General features: G+C 38.6%; 1 protein-coding gene across 1 annotated transcript in view; it reads right to left on the bottom strand.

Annotated features, from left to right (window-relative positions):
- Window positions 1-406: 406 nt before the first annotated feature.
- LOC148523863 (lysine-specific demethylase 4C-like) overlaps window positions 407-20,797 on the bottom strand; it is a 378,114-nt gene continuing 357,723 nt past the window's right edge. Inside the window, exons 14-16 of the mRNA XM_088472582.1 lie at window positions 16,444-16,563; window positions 7,142-7,234; window positions 407-3,956 (exon numbers count right to left, since the gene is read on the bottom strand). Of these exons, the coding sequence (XP_088328708.1) occupies window positions 3,780-3,956; window positions 7,142-7,234; window positions 16,444-16,563 (390 nt within the window). The 3' untranslated portion in view covers window positions 407-3,779. The remainder of the gene's footprint in view (window positions 3,957-7,141; window positions 7,235-16,443; window positions 16,564-20,797) is intronic.

The raw sequence follows: 20,797 nt of genomic DNA on the forward strand, positions 1-20,797 counted from the left end.
CCCTCTGCCCGCACACACTACTCCTGCTCACACTACCCATAACCCTGCTCCCACTTCCCGCACACACTACACTAGCCCTAACCCTGCTCCCGCACACAGTACACTACCCCTAACCCTGTTCCCCGCACACACTACCCCTAACCCTGCTCCCCACACACACTACCCCTAACCCTGCTCCCGCTCCCCACACACACACTACCCCTAACCCTGCTCCCATTACCCGCAAACACTACCTCTAACCCAGCTCCCGTTCCCTGCAGACAGCACACTAGCCCTAACCCTGCTCCTGTTCCCTGCACACAGTACACTACCCCTAACCCTGCTACCGCACACAGTACACTACCCCTAACCCTGCTCCCCGCACACACTACCCCCAACCCTGCTCCCCGCACACACACTACCCCTAACCCTGCTCCCTCTGCCCACACACAGCCTCAGTAGCCGCCCACAGGCTGAGTGGGGAAAAAAAAAAAATCACCTCTTGCAGGATTTTGCCTGCAAAAAAAACCTGCAACCAATTTTTTTAATTGATACCACTGGTATTGGGAGAGCACATATATGCAGTAATCCAAAATTGGTCACGAGGTCCGTATAAATTGTTGCAGGCAAACCCTCACAGCCAATTGAATATGCCCTATAGACTCACACCTCTAGATGACATTAACACAAATGCACCCACAGATTACATTTACACACACACGTACTCCCAGATGACATCAGAGCTGTAACGAGGGGTGTGCGACTTGTGCTGCCATCCAGGATGCAAGGTCCAGATAACATTAATGCACCCCCCTTAGATAGCATTAATACCCACACTCCATAAATACATCCTCCCCTTCCCCAAGACACTTATCTATCCATGAAGGTACTGCTCTCTGTACAATCAGTGTTCAGAGCTAAAGAGAGGAGATCAAATGAGGCAGAGGTGAACTCAGGAAGTGAGGGAAAGATCTAAGATCTGTTGTCATCTCACAGTGCACAGTGATCCATGGCCAGTTCTTACAGGCAAAAAGTGAGTGCTCAGGGCAGGTTGCGGTACTTTGGAGAGTATCAGAGAGACAGGAGAAAAGTACCCCCTCTTATAGAGACCACTGGGTAAGGCTCCCACCAACAGAAACCACAGCAAAATCCCTGATACAATCAAAGTATATCCTATCCAGTAAACATCTGGTTATCTGAACATCTACTGAGGAGGATCACATGAGGACCTCAGAAAGTCAAACAGCATATTTATTTTATATTTTTGGTATGACGACTCCTATCACTAATTGAAGTTACCTTATAATTTGCTTAAAGTCACAATTTATATCTATGTTTGTACTGAAGAGCGCCATCTCCTGACCTTCTAATATTTATTGCATGAGCTCCACTTTCACCAATTGCTTAGCGTGTCATAAAAACATTTCATTGATGTGCACATCACTACTTAATGGTCAACATTATAGATAAATTCTGAACAATAACCTGTAAATGTCTAATTTATCCATTAGTGTATGTTGACATGGAGATAAAATGCAATTTTAGGATAAACTGCCATATTATATTTAAAAATTTTTCCTATTTGAAACAGATCTGAACATTAATCAAATGCATACCACACAATCTCCCAATTTCTCCTGAAAAGTTGAACCTACAGAAGTGACTTTACCATCAACAGAGTGGAATTAATGTATTTATTTTGTGGGCTAGAATCAGTATGCCGATGATAAATTTGTATGGAACCACTGACATGATTAATGCACTGCCTAAAATTCCTGAAGACTATTGTATAGACATATGGTCATACTTGCATACTCTTCCAGAACATCTGAGAGACTCCCAAATCTTGGATGGCTCTCTCCAATGCTCGGAAAAGCAGGCAAGTCTCCCGGAGCCCCTGTCTGGCATGATGATGCAATTTGCGCAAAATCGTGTCATCATGGTCCCGTCCCACACTTTACAATGCCAGTAATAGCGACGCTTTATAAAGCGGGTGGGGCCACAATGACATGATTGCTCCATTACGCCCCCCACACTGCCGATTGGGTGCACCATGTCTCCACCTCACCGCCCTGACTACCACCTCCTGAAGGGAGCAGCCAGGAAGTCAGTAACTATGCCTAAGGTACTGGTTCATTGTGTGAAGATGGAAAGAACATGAAGCGTATGTGGGCTGCAAGGACTGATTAATTGTCTACAGTATGGAATTTTGCTAAATTAGGCAATGTCTTATTTTAAGTTATGCCACAGTATATTACAAAATGCCCCACAAAACAGTTAAGAAAATATACTTGCCTACTTTCCTGAAACGTCTGGATGATTTTGTAGAGTCCTTCCAGACCCCCATGGAAGAGCAAAATACTCTCCCACATCCCACCCATGACCCCATGTACTCGCCACTTGAATGAAAATTATATAAACATACATAGGTTTTATATCCAATTTGTTTGTTTCGCTTGTCTTCCCTGTCACATGTCAAAATATTAGCTATTCCTTAGTAAAGCAGAAAATTTAGTATGGAAAAAAAAACAAGGCTATAAACTTTCCCAAGTTGGGAAAAAGTGGAAGTGCTAGATGTCAGAATGGTTTGGATAAGTTAAACAGTTTTATTAAATACAAGTTTAACGCTGAGTAAATACGAGACTCTTAACAAACCAAGTCCTTCTTTAAATCCTTTTATTACACTCACCCTTTTAAATACGTGTATGTACATAAGCACTATTTGCTTAACAATTCTCTGTAAAACCAGAAGTAAAATAGTGAAAAACAAAGCAGATACCAAGGACAAGAAACTCTGCGCTCATCTGAGAAACCATTACTTATTGCTTCACAAAAATAACTTATGCATGTGGAGTGCATCTCAGAAAAGGGCACTGTAGGTGAAATGCCTCACTTATACTTGGGATTCAGTCTCCTCATACATATGAAAAACTGCTTAAATGAGTCATTAACCAACATACAAAAAATGTGGTAATTGCTCAAATAAATAAAAATGCTGATTGTTAGTAGTACATGTAACCACACCCAAATGAGGTGACTTCCTCACAATAAATGCTGGTAACGCATTCCATCCATCTATAGAATCTTACGTTGTAGAACTCCATGCTTGGATAGCCTGAAAAAGTGCAGCCCTGAGTGTCTATAGTTTCCAAGCCTGTTTTTTATTTTAAGACTCATTAGTTGTTATCTCAACTTCAGCGGGAGAGGAAATACAGAGAACAATATTCTACATAAGAAAAATGCATGCAGGGGGGAGCTGACACGATGGGATGATGAAGGTAATCACCAGTTGGAGCACTCTGGTTATAATAACAGATGGGGGTTTACACTAGTGCACTTTCCCTGTATATAAAACCTTACTGAGTGTGTAGTTAAGTATACAGGTGCACATTTGCAGGTTTCTGGAAAATGACTGTTCCACAGGAGGGCAGAACTGCTGGGTTGTCATAAATTGTTATCTCTGCCGCCTCTCCTTCAACAGCCTTGAAATGTACAGTATGAGGGTTATTTTTGCATAGGCCACTTGCTCATGTTACCCTCTGGGTCAGACATTACCAGCTCTCCCCTGCATGCATGTTGTTGCCCCAAATATACAACCTACTGAAAATTAAGCTACAATTGCACATGCAAAAACCTATCATCATAGTAATGCGATTTTACAAGAAGGCCTTCAGCAAAAACTTCTAATGCATCATATCCTTTGCGTCCAACCTGTGAGAATGTTCATCCTTTCATTTAAAATGTAGTGCAAAAGTTGTACCAGGTCTGTCCTGTTGTACTGTGTTTGATGTATTTGTTTATTATTGCCCTTTGCGGCACTTCTTTTGGAATGAGCTCCTGAGAAATGTACGATATCCTGGGTCATTAACATATTCGTTCTTGAACTTCACATTCAGGACTCTCTGTCTTTTCCTCTCACCTTGAATAACTTCCTCCCCGTAGAAAGCATCTTCAAATTTCATGTCTGATGCTTTGGACTAGGAATAAAATGGCACAACATTAGGTGAAAATGAGTGTTAGAAAAGTAATTATTTAATGCATTACTATTCTTAAAGGTAACACCTACAGTACTGTCACATATTTTATCATTAGGATTTCTTGAGAGACTGGTACATGCCCACTATCCGCATCATTAATCCAAGCATTAAAGAGCTCTAATATAGTCCCATTCTTCATAAAAATATACTAAAAGAACTACCACACAATAGGGATCTTTGTAGATGCAAACAATTTACTATATGGTACATAATAAACATAAATATCACAAACACATATACGCTTTATGTTAACATTAAAACACATAACAATTCAGAATAAACAAAGATCAATCATTACATGCTTTTTAATACATTTTAAGTATTTTACTCAATAATGGTAGATTTTTATTGATAGGCACTTTCCTTCACGTTTAAGGGTATTTCTATAACACATTAATGTGTTTTCAGTAAGTATTACTATTACTTTCTAACACATGTGTCTTTGCAACCTAATACTAAGTGATAGGCAATACTTGAAGTATCCATTAGGCGTTAAATTACCGTACCTTGTGTGTACTGTATTATAACCTTTTTATGTGTTAATATTTTTACTAGTTTTATAAACTGATTTTTATTATGAAGAATATTTCCAGTTTATTCCTGAAGTATAAATGTATTTGTGAGTTATAGATCAAATGCTGTTCTTTCTGTATATTTATTTTTATAACTATAGGTTTTCCTAAAGTACACACTTGTGAGTTTTCGAACAAATGGTACACATGATGAATATTTATCCATTCCAATAGTTTCCTAACCACTTTTATCAACGCACTTCCCTGCATACTCCCCTGAGTCTCAGTTTTCTGCAGTAAGAAGTGTTGGCTGCTGCTGAACAGTGTTCCACACATTCTTTAACTCACTGCATATGAATGAGTAAGCAAAGCACATTCTAGAAGAGGAATGAGTCAAGATGTCAGTTGACTATTGGTGAAAGGGAAAAGACACAATGGGCCCTATTTATCAATATTAAACTTTACTAAAAAAAAAAAAATTAAAAAAGGTTTTCACTCCCTTTTCACATTATTTTAGTTTCACATAAATGTAATAAAGGACTTTTGGAGCAGTCTTCAGATGGCATTATGCAGGCATTCCCCTATTTCCCTGACTCCTGTTCTGCTCTGACAGGCAGAGCAGTGTCAGTTTCTGTGATCAGCTTTGTGATCTCAATAGTCCACACACTGATCATGTTGAAAAAAAAAGTCCAAAAAACCTCAAACTCTTATCTGCATCCAGGGACTGGTGATTGGTGCTCTGGTGAGGTCCTCTGGGAATCCGGTCAGCTGGTTTCCAGGCTCCTGCACTGTGACCCCGGTCAGCTGCTGCATAGATCAGCTGACCAGGGTCACAGTGCAGGAGCCCAGAGACCAGCTGACCAGATTCCCAGAGGACCTCACTGGAGCACCTATTACCAGGCGGTGGATGTGCAGTCATATTCTCACTGTATTTTTTACAAAAGATACAGTGAGGAGCTCTGTCCCTCCTATGTGACACTTGATATACACTTGTGAAGTATTCAAATATCGCCTTGCAATATTGGGCAAATTTATCACAGCCAATTCGCATCTATGACACGGATTATGATAAATATGCCCCAATGTGTTCAGAGTTGCATATCACTATAAATAATTTGGATAGTTAGAATATGTCCATACTTTATATACAGCATGTAAATTAAAAAACACATTTTCCATGATATTTTGAGGTATGCAAAAAGTATGTGCCGTCTCTTGCCAAAGACATTGTCAGTCACACAGAGACATATATCAGTACATTGGTTAATCAATACGCTCTCCATACTAGTGACATCCCATTCTAGCCGTCCTAAATAAATATAGATGTTCTAAAAGCTTCTATGTCAAATGTAGAAATTTGAAACTTGAACTAATTCATGTACCAGTAGGAGTTAATGACAGTGGGTATGTGACTCTTGCCACATATTTTATCATCTGTGTATGTGTGTGTAAGTCTTTGTATTATTCAGAAACAGCTAAAGGCCTTCAAGATGATACTATAAGCAGAACATTTGTATCAACTCAAACTTGTAGGACAAGAGGCCATTGTTGAATATTTGCTGGTCATGCAGTGACATGCGCAGAAGATGTTATTGAGAAGAAAGATGATATGTGCAGAAAATAGTTAGGCCTCAATTCCAGGTGTTTGCCTTTGCATGTTGCTTGCATAGATAAAGAGATTTAAAGCATTCTTCTTTGTTTTATAAACATAACTAGGCTGCTATTGCCTCCTGCAGTTCAACAGAATAGTAAACCACTAATTTATGCATTCTATTGTTTGTAGTCATAACTGTGTAATGCCCCACAAGGCTGTAAAAAATGGTTACAACAATACATTGTGACTTCTCCTAGAACCTAGCTGACAGTGTCTAGCCTCCACAATATTGGATCTGGGTGTCTAACTGACTTAGGCAATGGGGCTCCCCAGGACTCACTACTGATGTACATCAATAAACTGACCTTTTAGTTAGGTATATTAAAACCTTGCTTATTCTTTATATTATGTTGTACTGTGTGCTTACTTTAATCATGTGTTATTTTCACTGATTTCTGTGTTAAAAACAACCCAACGGGAACAATTTAACATCAGTTACCGCTTTCTGACAAAAGCATTTGGTAAACTTGAATGCAGGAATACCAATTAGATCAAGCTAAACTAGATAATTTTAGAATAATATATGTATAATAGCTATTTCTCAGGCAATTCCATTACAGGACAAATTGATTTTTCTTTCTTTAATGCCAAAATATGGCATACTTGTCCCCTACACTCCATCTGCCCAACATCTATGGATTTGAATTTCACAGACAATATAGATATCACACCACTGACTTGAAAACTTCTTTTGTTGGCAGGTGATGTTGCAAGGTATTTTCCTGCCCACACTCAAAACAGAAGAAATATTTATTTTCAGGTAACAATAGATATAGTCTGTTAGAGAGTACAACGAACAAATGAAAAATAAAGACAGGAGTGTAATAAACAAAAATGACCCTTTAGGACTATAGCAAAGTAATAAAAAGTAATGAATTAGAGGACTGATCATCTAATACATGCAATGAAACTACTGTATCTGTCTTGGACAATTAATAAATAAATCTAATGATGCTTACATAGCGAGACTTAATCTTTTTAGGAAGCTCTTCATCCAGTGTGTAAATATCTTCTCTTTTTGTGACAATCTGCGACCCATCTTCAAATTCAACCTATAGCAAATAAATGTTTTTCTTAAATTCATCATCATAGTCCATTGTTCAAAACAATAATAATTAATATAATTTTTTTCTGGAGAAAAATGATAGCATGAAGCTTGCAATAACTGTTAAACATAATGGGGATGATGCAGTGATTGCCCCAAAACTCAAACCCAATTAAAAAAAATTAAAATACTTTAATTGCATGTATATGCAAGAGATAACAATCGATCTTGATACTGTACTTAAACCCAACAGCATTCCTCAAGTTTGACTTTTTAAACTAGAGATGTCTGTAGACCCCCGTGTTTTGGTTCTAATTCATCATCGTGTTTTGGCAAAACCAACCTCAAGTGTTTTGGTAAGGTTTTGGATTCCTTAGAGGTAAAAATAGATAAAATCATAATTTGAACCTGTTTATATGCAATCCAAAACTTGACTTAGTTTTTTAAATCCAAATTCCGAATGGACAGCAGGCCCAAGCCGGGACGCAGTTCCACTCAGAAACCCCTAGGTGTTTCCTAACTGGGACTCAATTTGACTCAGAACCCCTAAGTTTGGGTGTGTTCATATTTCAGGAAAACCGGGCATCTTTAGTTTAAACTTCCAAGAATGTCGTGTTGTTTTTAGAAAAGTTTTAGAAAATAAAACACATAGATTTATTTTCCCACCGACTCCAGTTGAGGAAGCAACTTCCTCTAACGTGAGGGGCTGAGATGCAAATAGCTATATTCTGTACATATGAAAACTAAGAAAGGCATGTAAGTTAATCAAATTACACACAGAACGATAAACATTTTCATTAATTTATTCATCAAAATGTGCCCATATTAAATCAGTTTTCAAAAAAAAAAATGTGAACCAATAGAATTCAGTAACTAGTGTGACCCCCTTCAGCAGCATTAACTTCAAATGTTTACAATAATTGTTGGTCAATCCTCCCCATTCCTCCTTACAGAACTGGTTCAACCCTTTGAATGTTGGTGGGCTTTCTTGCATTAACAATTCAGTTCAGTTCCTGACACAACATTTCTATTTGACTACTGTCAAGTTTGACTTGGCCATTCAAAAGCTTGATTTACTTTCTGCTTCAAAATTGTTTTGTTAAACTGACTTGTTTAGGGACCTGTATTGCTGCAAGGCCTACCCTCTGTAGATCTTCTGTTCATGGACAAATACCCTAACATTCTTCTGTACAATCTACTAGTACAATCCAGAATCATAGTTTCATTAATGGCAAGCCATCCTTTTCCCCAGACAGCAAAGCAACCCCAAACAAAAATACTGACACCATTGTGCTTCATGACTGTTGGAATGCAGTATTTGGAATTTTCCACACATAATACTTCTTATTTAAGCCAAAACATTCTATTTTAGACTTATCCATCCACAGAATATACTTCCAGTAGTCTTTTATACCACTTTCAGACACACGACCCGGGAGATTCCCTGCTCAGACCCGGGTTTTTTAACTCAGCAAAAACCTGGGTTTTTGCTCATGACCCCCTTTCATACTACACCTGAGATCCGGAAAATTCCCAGGTTGACCCCTTTCAGACATAAGCCGTGTCTGCCAAGATATTCTAACAGCTAGGGCTGCCAGGCTGCTCTCAAGTCCCTCTCATACCACACAAACACGCCACACACACACAAACACGTCACATTCATACACACTCACGGAATCACACTTCTCCAGCGACCAGATCTCACAACAATGGGCAGCATCTCTGTAGCTACTGTGCACCGGCTGCTTCTACAAACTGCAGCACGGACCGGACACCTCTTTCTAATCCAAAATTATAAACAGAGGGCCCGATTCAGAGCCGCTCGCAAAAAGCGAGCGCTCGCTCTGAATCAGGGCGTGTGCTTTTGCTTTTTTGTTGCGGCCTCTTGGCCGCTCGCATAGCTGTGGGTTACCACCCACAGCTTATGCAAGCGGCCATGATGATGGTCGCGATGGTCAAGACCATTGGGCTTGCGACGAGACCCTTGTGGTAGGGTCTCGTGGCCGCAAGCCCCAGTGGACTTCCTGCACTACTAGTGATGTCAGTAGGGCCACCCACAAAAGGCAGGCGTTAGCATGGGAACGCCTCCATTTGTGAAGCCACCCCCCCGCCACACCTACAAAATGGGGCGAGCTGTCGATCAACATCGACAGCCGTCCCTTTTGTAGTGAGTTCCGGAGCGAGTGCTTTTTGCGCTCACACCAGGGCTCGCGCACACCGCGCGTATGCACTGGGCCACCATCGACCCACTTGCGAGCGCATAGCGCTTGCGAGTGGGTCTGAATCAGGCCCAGATGACCAATATGGCGCTGTCAAATACAAAGGAAAGTCTCTTACACCTAAATTAGATGAGGTGGAGTGTCCAAATAATTCAAACGCTCCGTTTCCAATAGAGATGTTATTGTACTCCTTTTCACATGTCCTTACTTTCATATAATTCTCAAGGAAAAGAAAGGGAGAAACACAAATAGTGCAATACCGTTTTTCCAAAAATATTCAAAATTTATTACAATAGTGCACTCAATTTTTAAAATAAAAATACAAGCATATCGCATCACCAATTTGATGCATAATCGGGATAGTGCCTAAGATACCAATGAGTCCCAGATGTAAATAGGTTGGTGGTTGAAGGTTCCGGATACAGACTATCACCTCCTTGGATCCCCGGCACTGCAGATCACAAAAGGAATCCTCGCGACACACGCTCCCACTAGCTTAACGCGTTTCAGAATAATCCTTCGTCAGAAGCTTAGTGGGAAGGTCTCCTGACCCGCTTCATATACCCCTACTAATTGTCCCATCCGGTTTGTAAATTCCCGCTGTCTCCACACAGTCAGCGCCGGAAGTGACACGCAAATCTTCTACATCACTTCCTTGCTGTCCATTTGCGTTCCTTTTGCCAGAAGTCGTCATAACCTCAGTATCCTTTATACGGAGATGTTTTTCTTCCGGTACCATCACCGGAAGTATAAAGCGTCCTTTTCAAGAGATACATGTATCTTGCGTTCCACAACAAAACCGGGAAACACTCCTCAAATCGGGGTCATAATATTCATAAAGTGTTTCATGTAAGAGAGTTGTGAGGAGTCTCTTGAGTGGCCATTTGGCGGCAGTCAGTTTTGCGCATATCCAGAATTTTACCTGTATTATAATAACCTCTTTCCAATCCCTCAGATACTCAGTCTTCACCGCTTGTTGTAAGGGCTGTCAAACCACTGACTTCTCTCCCCAGATCCAGCACTGTCAGTTTGTTTGCTATTGCAGAAGGATGCCCAGCTCCCTCCAGGCAGCCCCGCCCACTCCAGGCAACCCTGAATGGCCAATCAGAGGCTTCTAGGGGCAACCAGGGAGTAAAATCCCGGGTCGCACCATTCTGACTTAACCCGGGTTGTCTAACTGGGACAAAAGTCCAGGTCAATCGCAGGCACTGTGAACCTGGATTTGTGCCTTTCAGACATAAGAGTGTCCCGGGTAATTTGGCCGAGTGACGGTAAAATCCCGGGATTCTCAATATGTCTGAAAGTGGTATAACTCACCTGGGTGGTCATTAGCAAACTTTAAATAGATAGCAATATGAACAAAAATATTATTCAGTGCAAAATAGGCCTGCAGATTTGAGGTTATAAGTGAACTCCTGGAATGTATTTTCTTTGCTTTTGAGTGATTCTTGTTGGACGACCACCTCAATGGAATAGAGCTTCAATTGTGTTTAATTATCTTTATATGTGCACTATACTACCTTGAAAGGTAGGTTCACATACTTTTTTCCAATAGATACATTTAGTGTTCGATAATTTTGAATACTATGTGAATAAAAAAAAAAGTATATAATTTTGTGCATTATTTGATTTAGAAATTCTAAAGGTTTCAGAAACTGTATAGTACCACTGTAGGGAAAGTGAGAAATTTATAGTAGCAGAAACTATAACCGGAATCATGAGGTGGAAATATTTCATCACAAAAAATGGAAGCTCTGATTGTCCAAAGATACATTTATTTTTACCTGTGCATAAAGGCAATTGTAGTATCAGTTAACACATTTCTCTTGAAAAGACAAGTTTGATAATAAAATTGAAATTGAGAAGGTGAAAAAATAAAATTATCTAAATGATAATGAAAAATGTGATTAACAACATTTTTAAACTGCTGGTATAATCAACTGAATGTCTGAAAATGTGGTCTTATTTCTCAGTAAAAAAAGAAGCCTGAACTGAAAAAATATCAGCATTGTCCATGTTTAGCTTATGGTCATAACACTCATTTCATGATTGGATAAGGGTTTGCTTGCCACCAAGGTGGAGAGGAACTGGGCATGATTAACAAGTTCAGAAACTAACGAGTCTCATCAGTAGGGTTTTTCTAAAGGTATTGCAGGGATTCCAAGCTTTTGAATATAGTGCATTCAATAAAATGGCCCTTTGTTCCAGAACATGAATATAGGTAAAATGTAATTCTAAGAGATAGTAATGTGCAATTTACTTAGGAAGTGTTATTGGAAACTGCAAATCAAATGAACTTGTGCTCATTTGCAAACTATCTCTTGGTTATATAGATTGAAGGTCCATTTCAAGATGACCTGAGAGAGACCAAGACTTCATTGCATTCTTATAATGTTCAGAGAGTAATTGCAAGAAAACCCAGAACTAGTGCCTTATTGTTCCAGCCTAATGTGAATGAAGTCCTCAATTGTATTAATCATTGATGTCACAATTTCACTGTGTATACTGTATATTAATTTATTCTTCCTGCTATGATTGATACAACCAATAACAAGGTAGAGGAGTCTAATATATCAGCGGTTTTCATCGGGGACCCCTAGATGGTATAGGTTTAGCTACAACTTCCACAGACCTCCCTTACATGCACCTGTGGTGGGCAAATAAATTGATTATGAGTAACTTGCATTTTGTGTATCACTGTTCTGAGATGCATGTATGGGATCAATAGCTGGAGGAAATGTTGACCCTTGTAGTGGAATACTGGAGGATCCTGGGGTGCCTCAGAGATGTCTCTCAATGTAGAAACACATGAATATATGATGTAAAGGCGGACCATTATGTAGTGTTGGACCAACTAAGCAGAGGCGCCTTGATGCGATGGGTAGCTTATCATAAATTCACAAATGTGTATAACTGAGTCGTGTGCATTTTGTTATCATGTAGTATGCTAGTCTCTCTTGCAGGCCCATTGAAGTGTCCTGGGGAATACAGTGTTTTGTTTTTTCTTGTCTAGATTAACCTCTCCCTTACATGCACTAAATCGATTATGAGCAACTTGCATTTTGTGTATAAATATTTGATAATATTATTCACTGTGAAAAATACAATAACAGAGACAAATAAGTTTCAAATAAAAGTGCCTTGTTAGACTGGTGGTCCTGTCATCCTCAATTTTCCCAATTAATATTACTCAGCTAAGCTTACACAATGTGTGGAATGGCACTCACTACCAGGTTCTGGATGGATATTGAGGCTGTAGTGTTTGGTAATTCTATTCTCTCCTCTGTCTATCACTACACCACAAGACCACAGTAGCCTGATTGCATCCATAACTGTGTCACTCCTTGGCCATATGGTCTTGTTGCAATTGGAAAGCCACTTTTCTCCCTCTCTCTCATCAATCATGCCACTATGGTGTTACCCAGCATTAGGTCTCTCATCACGTGGTCAGTCTGGTAAAAGGTGGGCTTTCTACTTCTGAATTTCCTAGGAAGGCCAGAATTTTTCCTCAGTATTCAGATATGGCAGACTCTACTGGGTTCACCAGGGTGTAGCTATAGTACTTACAGATTAGACACTTGTTTCACTCAAAGACACCACCCCTTCAGTGCAGACAAGTCCCAGAGATTCAGTATCTTTGCATTGCTGGACCCTTTCCAAAGGGTCTCATATCTGGTCTCCACAATGCCCTACTTCCCACCGCTTACAAACCAAATAGGAATCAGACTTGGGAGAACAACTTGATCGGGAAGACTGAGGTGATGTTTTGTAATGCTTCATGACATCTATCATATCGTTAGGATGCTTGCTGGAGGAACTAACAACATACAAGTCTCACAGGATACGAAGAACATTTTCCTCGCTCTCCATATTACAGACTGCCCCAAACACATTTCTAAATGATTGCACCATATTGTGATTTTAGCAACCTGTCAAATTGAAAAAACACCCAGCCTCCCACAATCACCTCACTCTGCATTCTTTCAAGTGTGGGTTCCCTGGACTTAATGGTTCAACCAACCTCTCCTTAATCTACAATCCTACTGTATGGTCTTTTCTAATTTAGTGTAGCCCTCTTTGTGATCTCATGATCTCAGTTGGTTTCTGTCTGCATAGAAAACCCCCTACCCTGTCCCTCTTCTCTCATGACCCCCCAATCTTTTTTATAGAAATTGCACCAGGAGTACCAATTTGTTTATTTAATTGTTTGCGAGTAGTTATCTTTTCCTACGCTTGCATAGGGCTATGTTAGTTTTTTTCATGTTATTATAATCTTACATGTGTGTTACTTCTGGTGGACCTAAAACATAATTTGGAGAAAAATTGCCATGATTTATAAACATTGTTTTACTATGATGTGCATGATTCTTAGTATATTGCTGTAGGTAGTGGCTTTTTTAAATTAAATCTTATGTCCCAACAAAGCTACCATCAGCCAACATGGGCTAAACATAATTATATAATTATGTAACATCTCTATATAATTATGTTTAGCCTGTGTGGGCGGATGGTATTATATTGACTATTTTTATATTCCATGATTCTGCTACCTTTTGCTATTTTGTTCATTTTGTACTGTTTTTATCTAATATGTATTTACTGGTGGGCAATTTTCTTACTGGCAGATCTGTCACATGTTTATGAGCTGTTGATCATCTCTATGGCAATGGGCTCCAGGAACTGACGTCATTGGGAGGCGCTTGGTTCTGGGTCTGGGACACCGTGGATACACGTGGTGATGGCTGTGGTTATAAGGTGAGCTGTTTTAATTAATATGTAACCTTGAAAAGGATGTATTAAACATTGAATGTTGGTCTAACTTCTACATCCTGAACATTATTTATATATATATATATATATATATATATATATATATTTTCCAGGTGTTAGTGGTGTTTGTGACACTTTGTGCTATTTGAGCTCTCAATTTAGGTTAGTATTTTATCAGTACCAATTCTGTATAGTGTGATGTGCTTAATTATATATTCCTGACCATGCTCCTGCACTATTTGAGAAATGTTTTGGAGCGATTATAGTCTAAAATAGTTTTGCAATGTTTTCCAGTCCTGCTGTAGGTGTAGTTCTGTTACATACCTGTTAGACTATAATCATATTCGTATTTCCAAATATGTTGATGAATTATTTATGCATAAAACAGAAGTGTTATGTCTGTAGTCAGAATTCCCCTGCAGAGTTGGCTTCTAAGTTCAGCTCAACATGTAAGTAGCTGGAACTAGAATGGGTCTTTAAATAAGTCTGTGTTTTCTGCCTCAAGAATTTCCATTAAATATACACAGTCTGTTACAAAAGAGATAACCTGCATTGTATTATCAGTATTTAAAGTGACACATTTTAATGTAGTTGCAGCTAAAACTTTTGCATACCCATCCATCAACTTTTTTAATTCTTTATTTAATTTCTTTCTTGTGTTTGCTTCTGATTCATCCGCTAGCAAAAATTAATTGAATAGCTTTCAGCTCTTTTCAGACTGTCTTCGTGTATAAGGAGTAGACAACCTGAGTGACACTCTGAGATACTGTTAACTAAACCAGTGTCTACAACGCTGATTTTGAAAATGCTCATCTGAAAAAGAGAAACGCTTCCTCCTGTCTAAGTTCAAATTTAATCTAACACGAACCTCTTTAGCAGAAAATTAGAAAAGCAATGCAGCAGAATGTAGAAAATACTCAAATATATCAAAAATATAATATAAGAACTGAAAAGTTACACTTTCCCCAAAGTTTTCTCTGTGATCATTTCGCATGCCAGTTTAAATGACCATTCTACAGAGTGATTCTTTGTGTGTAATAGGAAATTTTCTCTGGCAAACAGGAGGAATAATTCTTTTTTTTTTTTTTTTAACAGCCAAATATTTTCTGCTACTACAGAAGTGTCCTTGCACATCTAGCCTCAATACGCCATGCAGCGCGATATGTGAGTGAGCTGCCAGCATTTCGTGTCTTTTTGTTTGTTTTTTTGTAGAAAATGCATCTAAGTCACAATGTGATGTGACTAGGATGTACCAGGAGAATGTGCTGACTAATTTGATATGTGACACTTGTATATCTGTGTTTGCCTGAATCTTGGAATGGAACTTGGTATCAATGGCGTATCTATATTGGGTGCAGTGTGTGCAGTGCACACGGGCCCCTGGGTCCAGAGGGGCGCACACCCTGCACCCATATATAGTTATACTTACTTCTCAGTAGTCTCCAGAGTGCTGTCCCCGGGAACAAGGCTCAGTCGCCATTATCTCAAATACCTGCACATGCGCATGAGAGGAGGGGGCCCGTACTGAGTATGCACACCAGCCCTCTCCTCTATTAATACGCCCCTGCTTGGTATGGTAAAAGTTATGTCCGTTGCATCATAGCACTGTGCATGCTGATTGAGAGACTCAGTTGCACCCAGATATAAAAGTGTTGCATATCAAATTAATCATCAGAGTCTCCCAGTGCGTCCTATTTACATCGCATTAAACGCATTTGTGACTAGAAAAAAAAAAAGAAGAAAAAAAGGTGCCCGATGCTAGCAGAGTCTTAAGAGACCAGACGCGCCGAGAGGGGCTGTTTGGCATGACTGTAGCAAAGACGAGTAAGGACACATCAGTATATGTAATAAACACTATGCTTTTAAAAGGGGCTATGATAGGAGTTCAAAGAAAATGTCATGTCCTGGTTTATATGGTCAACATCAGCAATAACCATATCATGAATTATTTGTACAGCACTTTAGTTGCATAAGATGTCAGTCCTAGGAAATTTACTCAAAGTTTCCCAATACAGTTATTTTACTAGAACTTATATATTATGTAATAATTTAATATTTTGAGGTGTATTTTTAAATCTAATATTTCTGAATTTGTATAATTTGAGGATGCATTGAGAAAACATTTTACAAAAATGTAGGCTGAAAATGTTTTACCATAGAAGCTATGAATAAAGTAAGAAAAAAAAAGAAACACACACACACACAATAATGTAAACAAAGTTCTCACCCGGTACATATAAACTATAATGTTTCCAAGGTATTTTGCTCCATAAAGTAGCCCATCAGGCCATTTCACTTGTACATCTTCTCCCTCTACTGGTGGTCCTAGCTTAAGGCAGTCTCTACTCTATGGGAAAAAAAAAGAATAAAGGTTTACGATCCTGTTTTTTTGTATGCGACAGCCTAGAATAAAAAAAAAACACCCACGAAAAAGGGTAGTTTTATTAAAAATAATATGCAGAACAAATTACTGTACATATTTTAACTAATAAATACTACATAAACTAAAAAGATTAAAAGTGAGAATCTGTAAAGGATTAAAAAAATCACAAAGAAATGACTGCATGCACACAGAACCATGCACTGCCCATAAAGGGGATGTTAACGAATATTCAGCTTTCATCAAGTTTTGATAAACCCATAGTAGCACAATAATATCCACATATGAAATAAAAACATCAGTAGCGAGGGGAGTATACACAAATACTTTGACTCAAGTTTGCTTTGGGTATACTAGGCTACAGGGGAAGCCAGGTAGTTACTGTTGGCAGTGCCTGATCAGCCATTAGGCTGATTAGGCTGCCGCCAAGGGTTCCAGAACTTGAGGGGCCGCCACACATTTGGCAGCCAGATAAAAAAAATTAAGACTTCATTTATTCCATGTTGGTGGGGTTCACATAACTTAATTAAAGAAGCTTGTTTTTAAAGTGACTCCCAGATGGCTGTGCTGATGTGACCATGTACAGTAACTTATTGCTAAATACTTTATGTACACTGTGCTACAGCCCCATCTGGGCAGCCTGAAGAGCTGCATTAAATTCTCTTTATAGTCTACCTTGCATTCCTCAGAATCCAAAGTCTAAACTCCACAATCATCATTAGATGCCAAATCAAACATGTCAGTTGTATACCAGCACACACGCTCAGTATAAATGGCAATTTCTTGAGCTTGCATCTGTGTTTAGCAGCATTACAGGGGGCACTACAAGTGTATTAGTCTAGGGTGTCCAGAACTCTTAATTAAGCCCTGGCTGCTGTACTGCCGACAGCTGTCCTATTAGTTGATACTAAGAGGCAGCCTTGCAGGACAGAGCAATGGAGGCTAACAACAACAGCCAAATTGCTATTGTGCTTACCACTGCAACCTGGCTGTAACACATAAAAGCATACTGTAATTCCCAATTAATTATGCTGGGGAGTTTGGACAAACACGTGCAAGCAAGAGTGTTCAAGTGAATGTGTCCAATGCTTCAGACTGGATTGCCCCCAATCCTATTATCCTAACCTAAATTAACACTGATGCTCAGATATGAATAGGACATGTTTCCCAACCTTCCGGACAAACTGGTAGAGCTAAATCGGGATATAAGTCCATGAGAAGATGGTCCGCACACCCTAATATTAAAATACATAAAAATGGTCCTAAGCTGCTGTCTCTGCTACACTGTTACATAGTTCAACAACAATTGAATTATTGTCTTAAGGTGCGTACACACAGTATGATTAAATGGACAATATGAACGATAATGATCATATCGTGCGTTTTTCGCCCACCAACAACCTGCGATGCGAGAGCACGTATGGTCGATATCAATCACCCATGCATGCAGGCCAACCTGGTCGATATCGACCAGGTTACTATAGGGACCCACCACGATCGTTGATCGCGGTTCGTTATAGTAGTTGGTGTATTGGTGGTGTGCTGGATGATTGATATCGATCGTCCAGCACACCCGGGAGATCGAACAACAATATCGTTATCGTTGTCGATCGTCCCGTCTGTACACACCATTTGTGTTAAAAGTGCACACCTGCATCTTGGACAAGTAGAACACTGCTTTTGTGCAGTAATTGTTATTAAAAAAATTAATCGCTATTTTAATTTCTAAATTGTGACATTTTCTAAAATAAAATGTATTAATATGCCTAATTACAACATTCTGTACACATTTCTTTAGTCTTTGAAATTTTATTGTCATGGATTTACAATAGCATTTGCCAAGGTTTTGCTGAACTATCTTTTAAGAAATTCTGTTAGAGGAGGACATGTGGACACAGATACTGATTGATTGCTATTATTTTTTCTCAATATTCACAAGTACCTGTACTGTGTAACTTACTAAATGTTCAAGTAAATGTCTTAAATATATAAAGAATGGAATGATTATGATAAATGTCAAATGGTTGATGTTTTAAAGAAGAGCATAATTAAACTGATTCTATCTGGTTTATATGGGAAAATATATGAAAAATAGTGAAACCGCAATTTATAGTAATTCATACTATTTTGTTCACTAAAATCCCATAAAACATTCAAAATACCTTTATTACAAATACATCATTTATAAGTGGATAAAGGTAGTCATAGTTCCATAGATTACTTCTAGCAAGCATAGTGTTGTGGAGACGAGGCATTTTCTGGATAATCATCACACTGTAACTGTGGGTCTTAGTTGTGACATTTCTTAAGACTTTGCCTAGTGTGAAATCAGTAATGATCCAGAGATGAAGCTTTAGAAAAAAAAGAAAATGTGATACAGTGTGAGAACTGTCATGTAGAGTCAGCTCTTGTTGTATGAAATCCAGGGAATATATATAAATGCTGGGTCAAAGTTGCAAAGGTGACTCAACCTAAGCTCTAAAGTAAAAAGATTGTCCCTGAGGATGAAACTAAAATATCAGAAATTCCTCTTCCCCTAATGCACTTAATGCTAGCTGTCTCTTCTGTTTAATGTTAGGTCCATGTACATTAACTTTCTGGATGAATGAAAACAATTATGCTCCAAAATGCTTCTTTATGAAAATGAAAACCACTGCTAGATATATTGTAGTAAGCCTAGAGAGGTCTGGAAATGCTGTCAGAGAAATGTATTATGTAACATAATTGGCTACATCTATATTGTGATCATTTTCCAAATACATCACAAATTAAGGCTTTCTGACCAGCTGCACTCAAGGAAGACATGTCATATCCACATCAAACTAAGTCAAGTAAAGGACATTAAATGTTTGTAAATGTGTGTCACTGCTAAAAATGACACTTAAGTAATTACCAACTCTTGTGAAGAAGGTTACATATGCAGATTTTAGTTAATCGACTAATCACACATAAAAACACAGAGCTATCAATCACGGGTTAGGTTTTGAGGTGGGAGTTCAGTTATGTTTGTTTAAACTGATTAGTGCGATTTAATGCAACATTTCCATATACAGTATGTGAATGGTTGTAATTAATTCTAAAAGACTAGAGCAATCACATTAACTTTTTAATGGTGTCATGCACCTTCATTTGCACAACAGTTATTTTCATCAAAATGCATGGATTTGCATAAGTGTGTATATTTCTAGTTTGTGAAAGGAGTGCAAAAAAGATTACTAAACTTAGAAAAGCTGGTACTGTGCGGAAGAGGGTATAGCCATTTCCCATCTGCAAAAATACTTTTTGCACACACTGTAAGCTGGCATAGATCACATCTTATCCTATAGTGTTAATTGGTCAGTTTCAAACTCACGGAACATGTGCACCATGTAATAAAGATAATCCCGATGTTCTCTCATTCTCTGTTTAAGTCAAGCTAAACTGCATAGCTTTCTTTAATGAAAAGGGTGGATCAAAGTGTAACTGTAGAAGTAGGACCACACCCCTTTTGCTTTGGAAATTTTAGGAGGTATGGTCAGGACTGTAGATTTTAACACCTCTTCAAACACTGAGGCATTCTTTTTTGCGGAGGTATCTACCAAGAGAAGATAATGTTTTCATCCAAGTACACCAAAGCCAAACAAGACATTTTCTCTACATTCCGTGAGCCTCAAAATGAGGTGCACTTTGTCGTTCATTCATGCTATTGTATGGCACAAAAAATCATAGGCCGTGTGACAATTATGTTACATAATACATTTCTCAGTAAGAGACCATGTGTTACTCATTTTGCAGTTGGTTTTATAAGATTACCTGCAAATGATTGCTTGAAGATCCCATGTGCACCCTACATTCTTGTCTCATCAAGCGTATAGCTCTAAATTTAAGCTTATTTTTTAATTTATCAGAATACCTGCTTAATTTACCATCCTGAACGCTGTCATTTATCTCTGTTAAGCCAGAGTCTGCAAGAATCTCAAGAATACATGTAGAGCATGAGATCAGAACATAAGTAAATTTTACAATAATGCAAAATCAGAAACAATGTTGATATCTTTAATGATATTCCAAGTAATGTTTGGGTCCCTATTTGTTAGAAATAGAATGGATTATACAACTAAACCACACTCATAAAGTATACAGTAGGAGAATGTTCTTCAAGAAAACAATAGAAGAGGTATTGTACATTTTAGTTAGGATTAAAACAGGGATGGGGATCCTC

The sequence above is a fragment of the Taudactylus pleione genome, unplaced genomic scaffold (assembly GCF_031769625.1).
Source record: "Taudactylus pleione unplaced genomic scaffold, aTauple2 ptg000127l, whole genome shotgun sequence".
In the NCBI taxonomy this organism is placed as follows: Eukaryota; Metazoa; Chordata; class Amphibia; order Anura; family Myobatrachidae; genus Taudactylus; species Taudactylus pleione.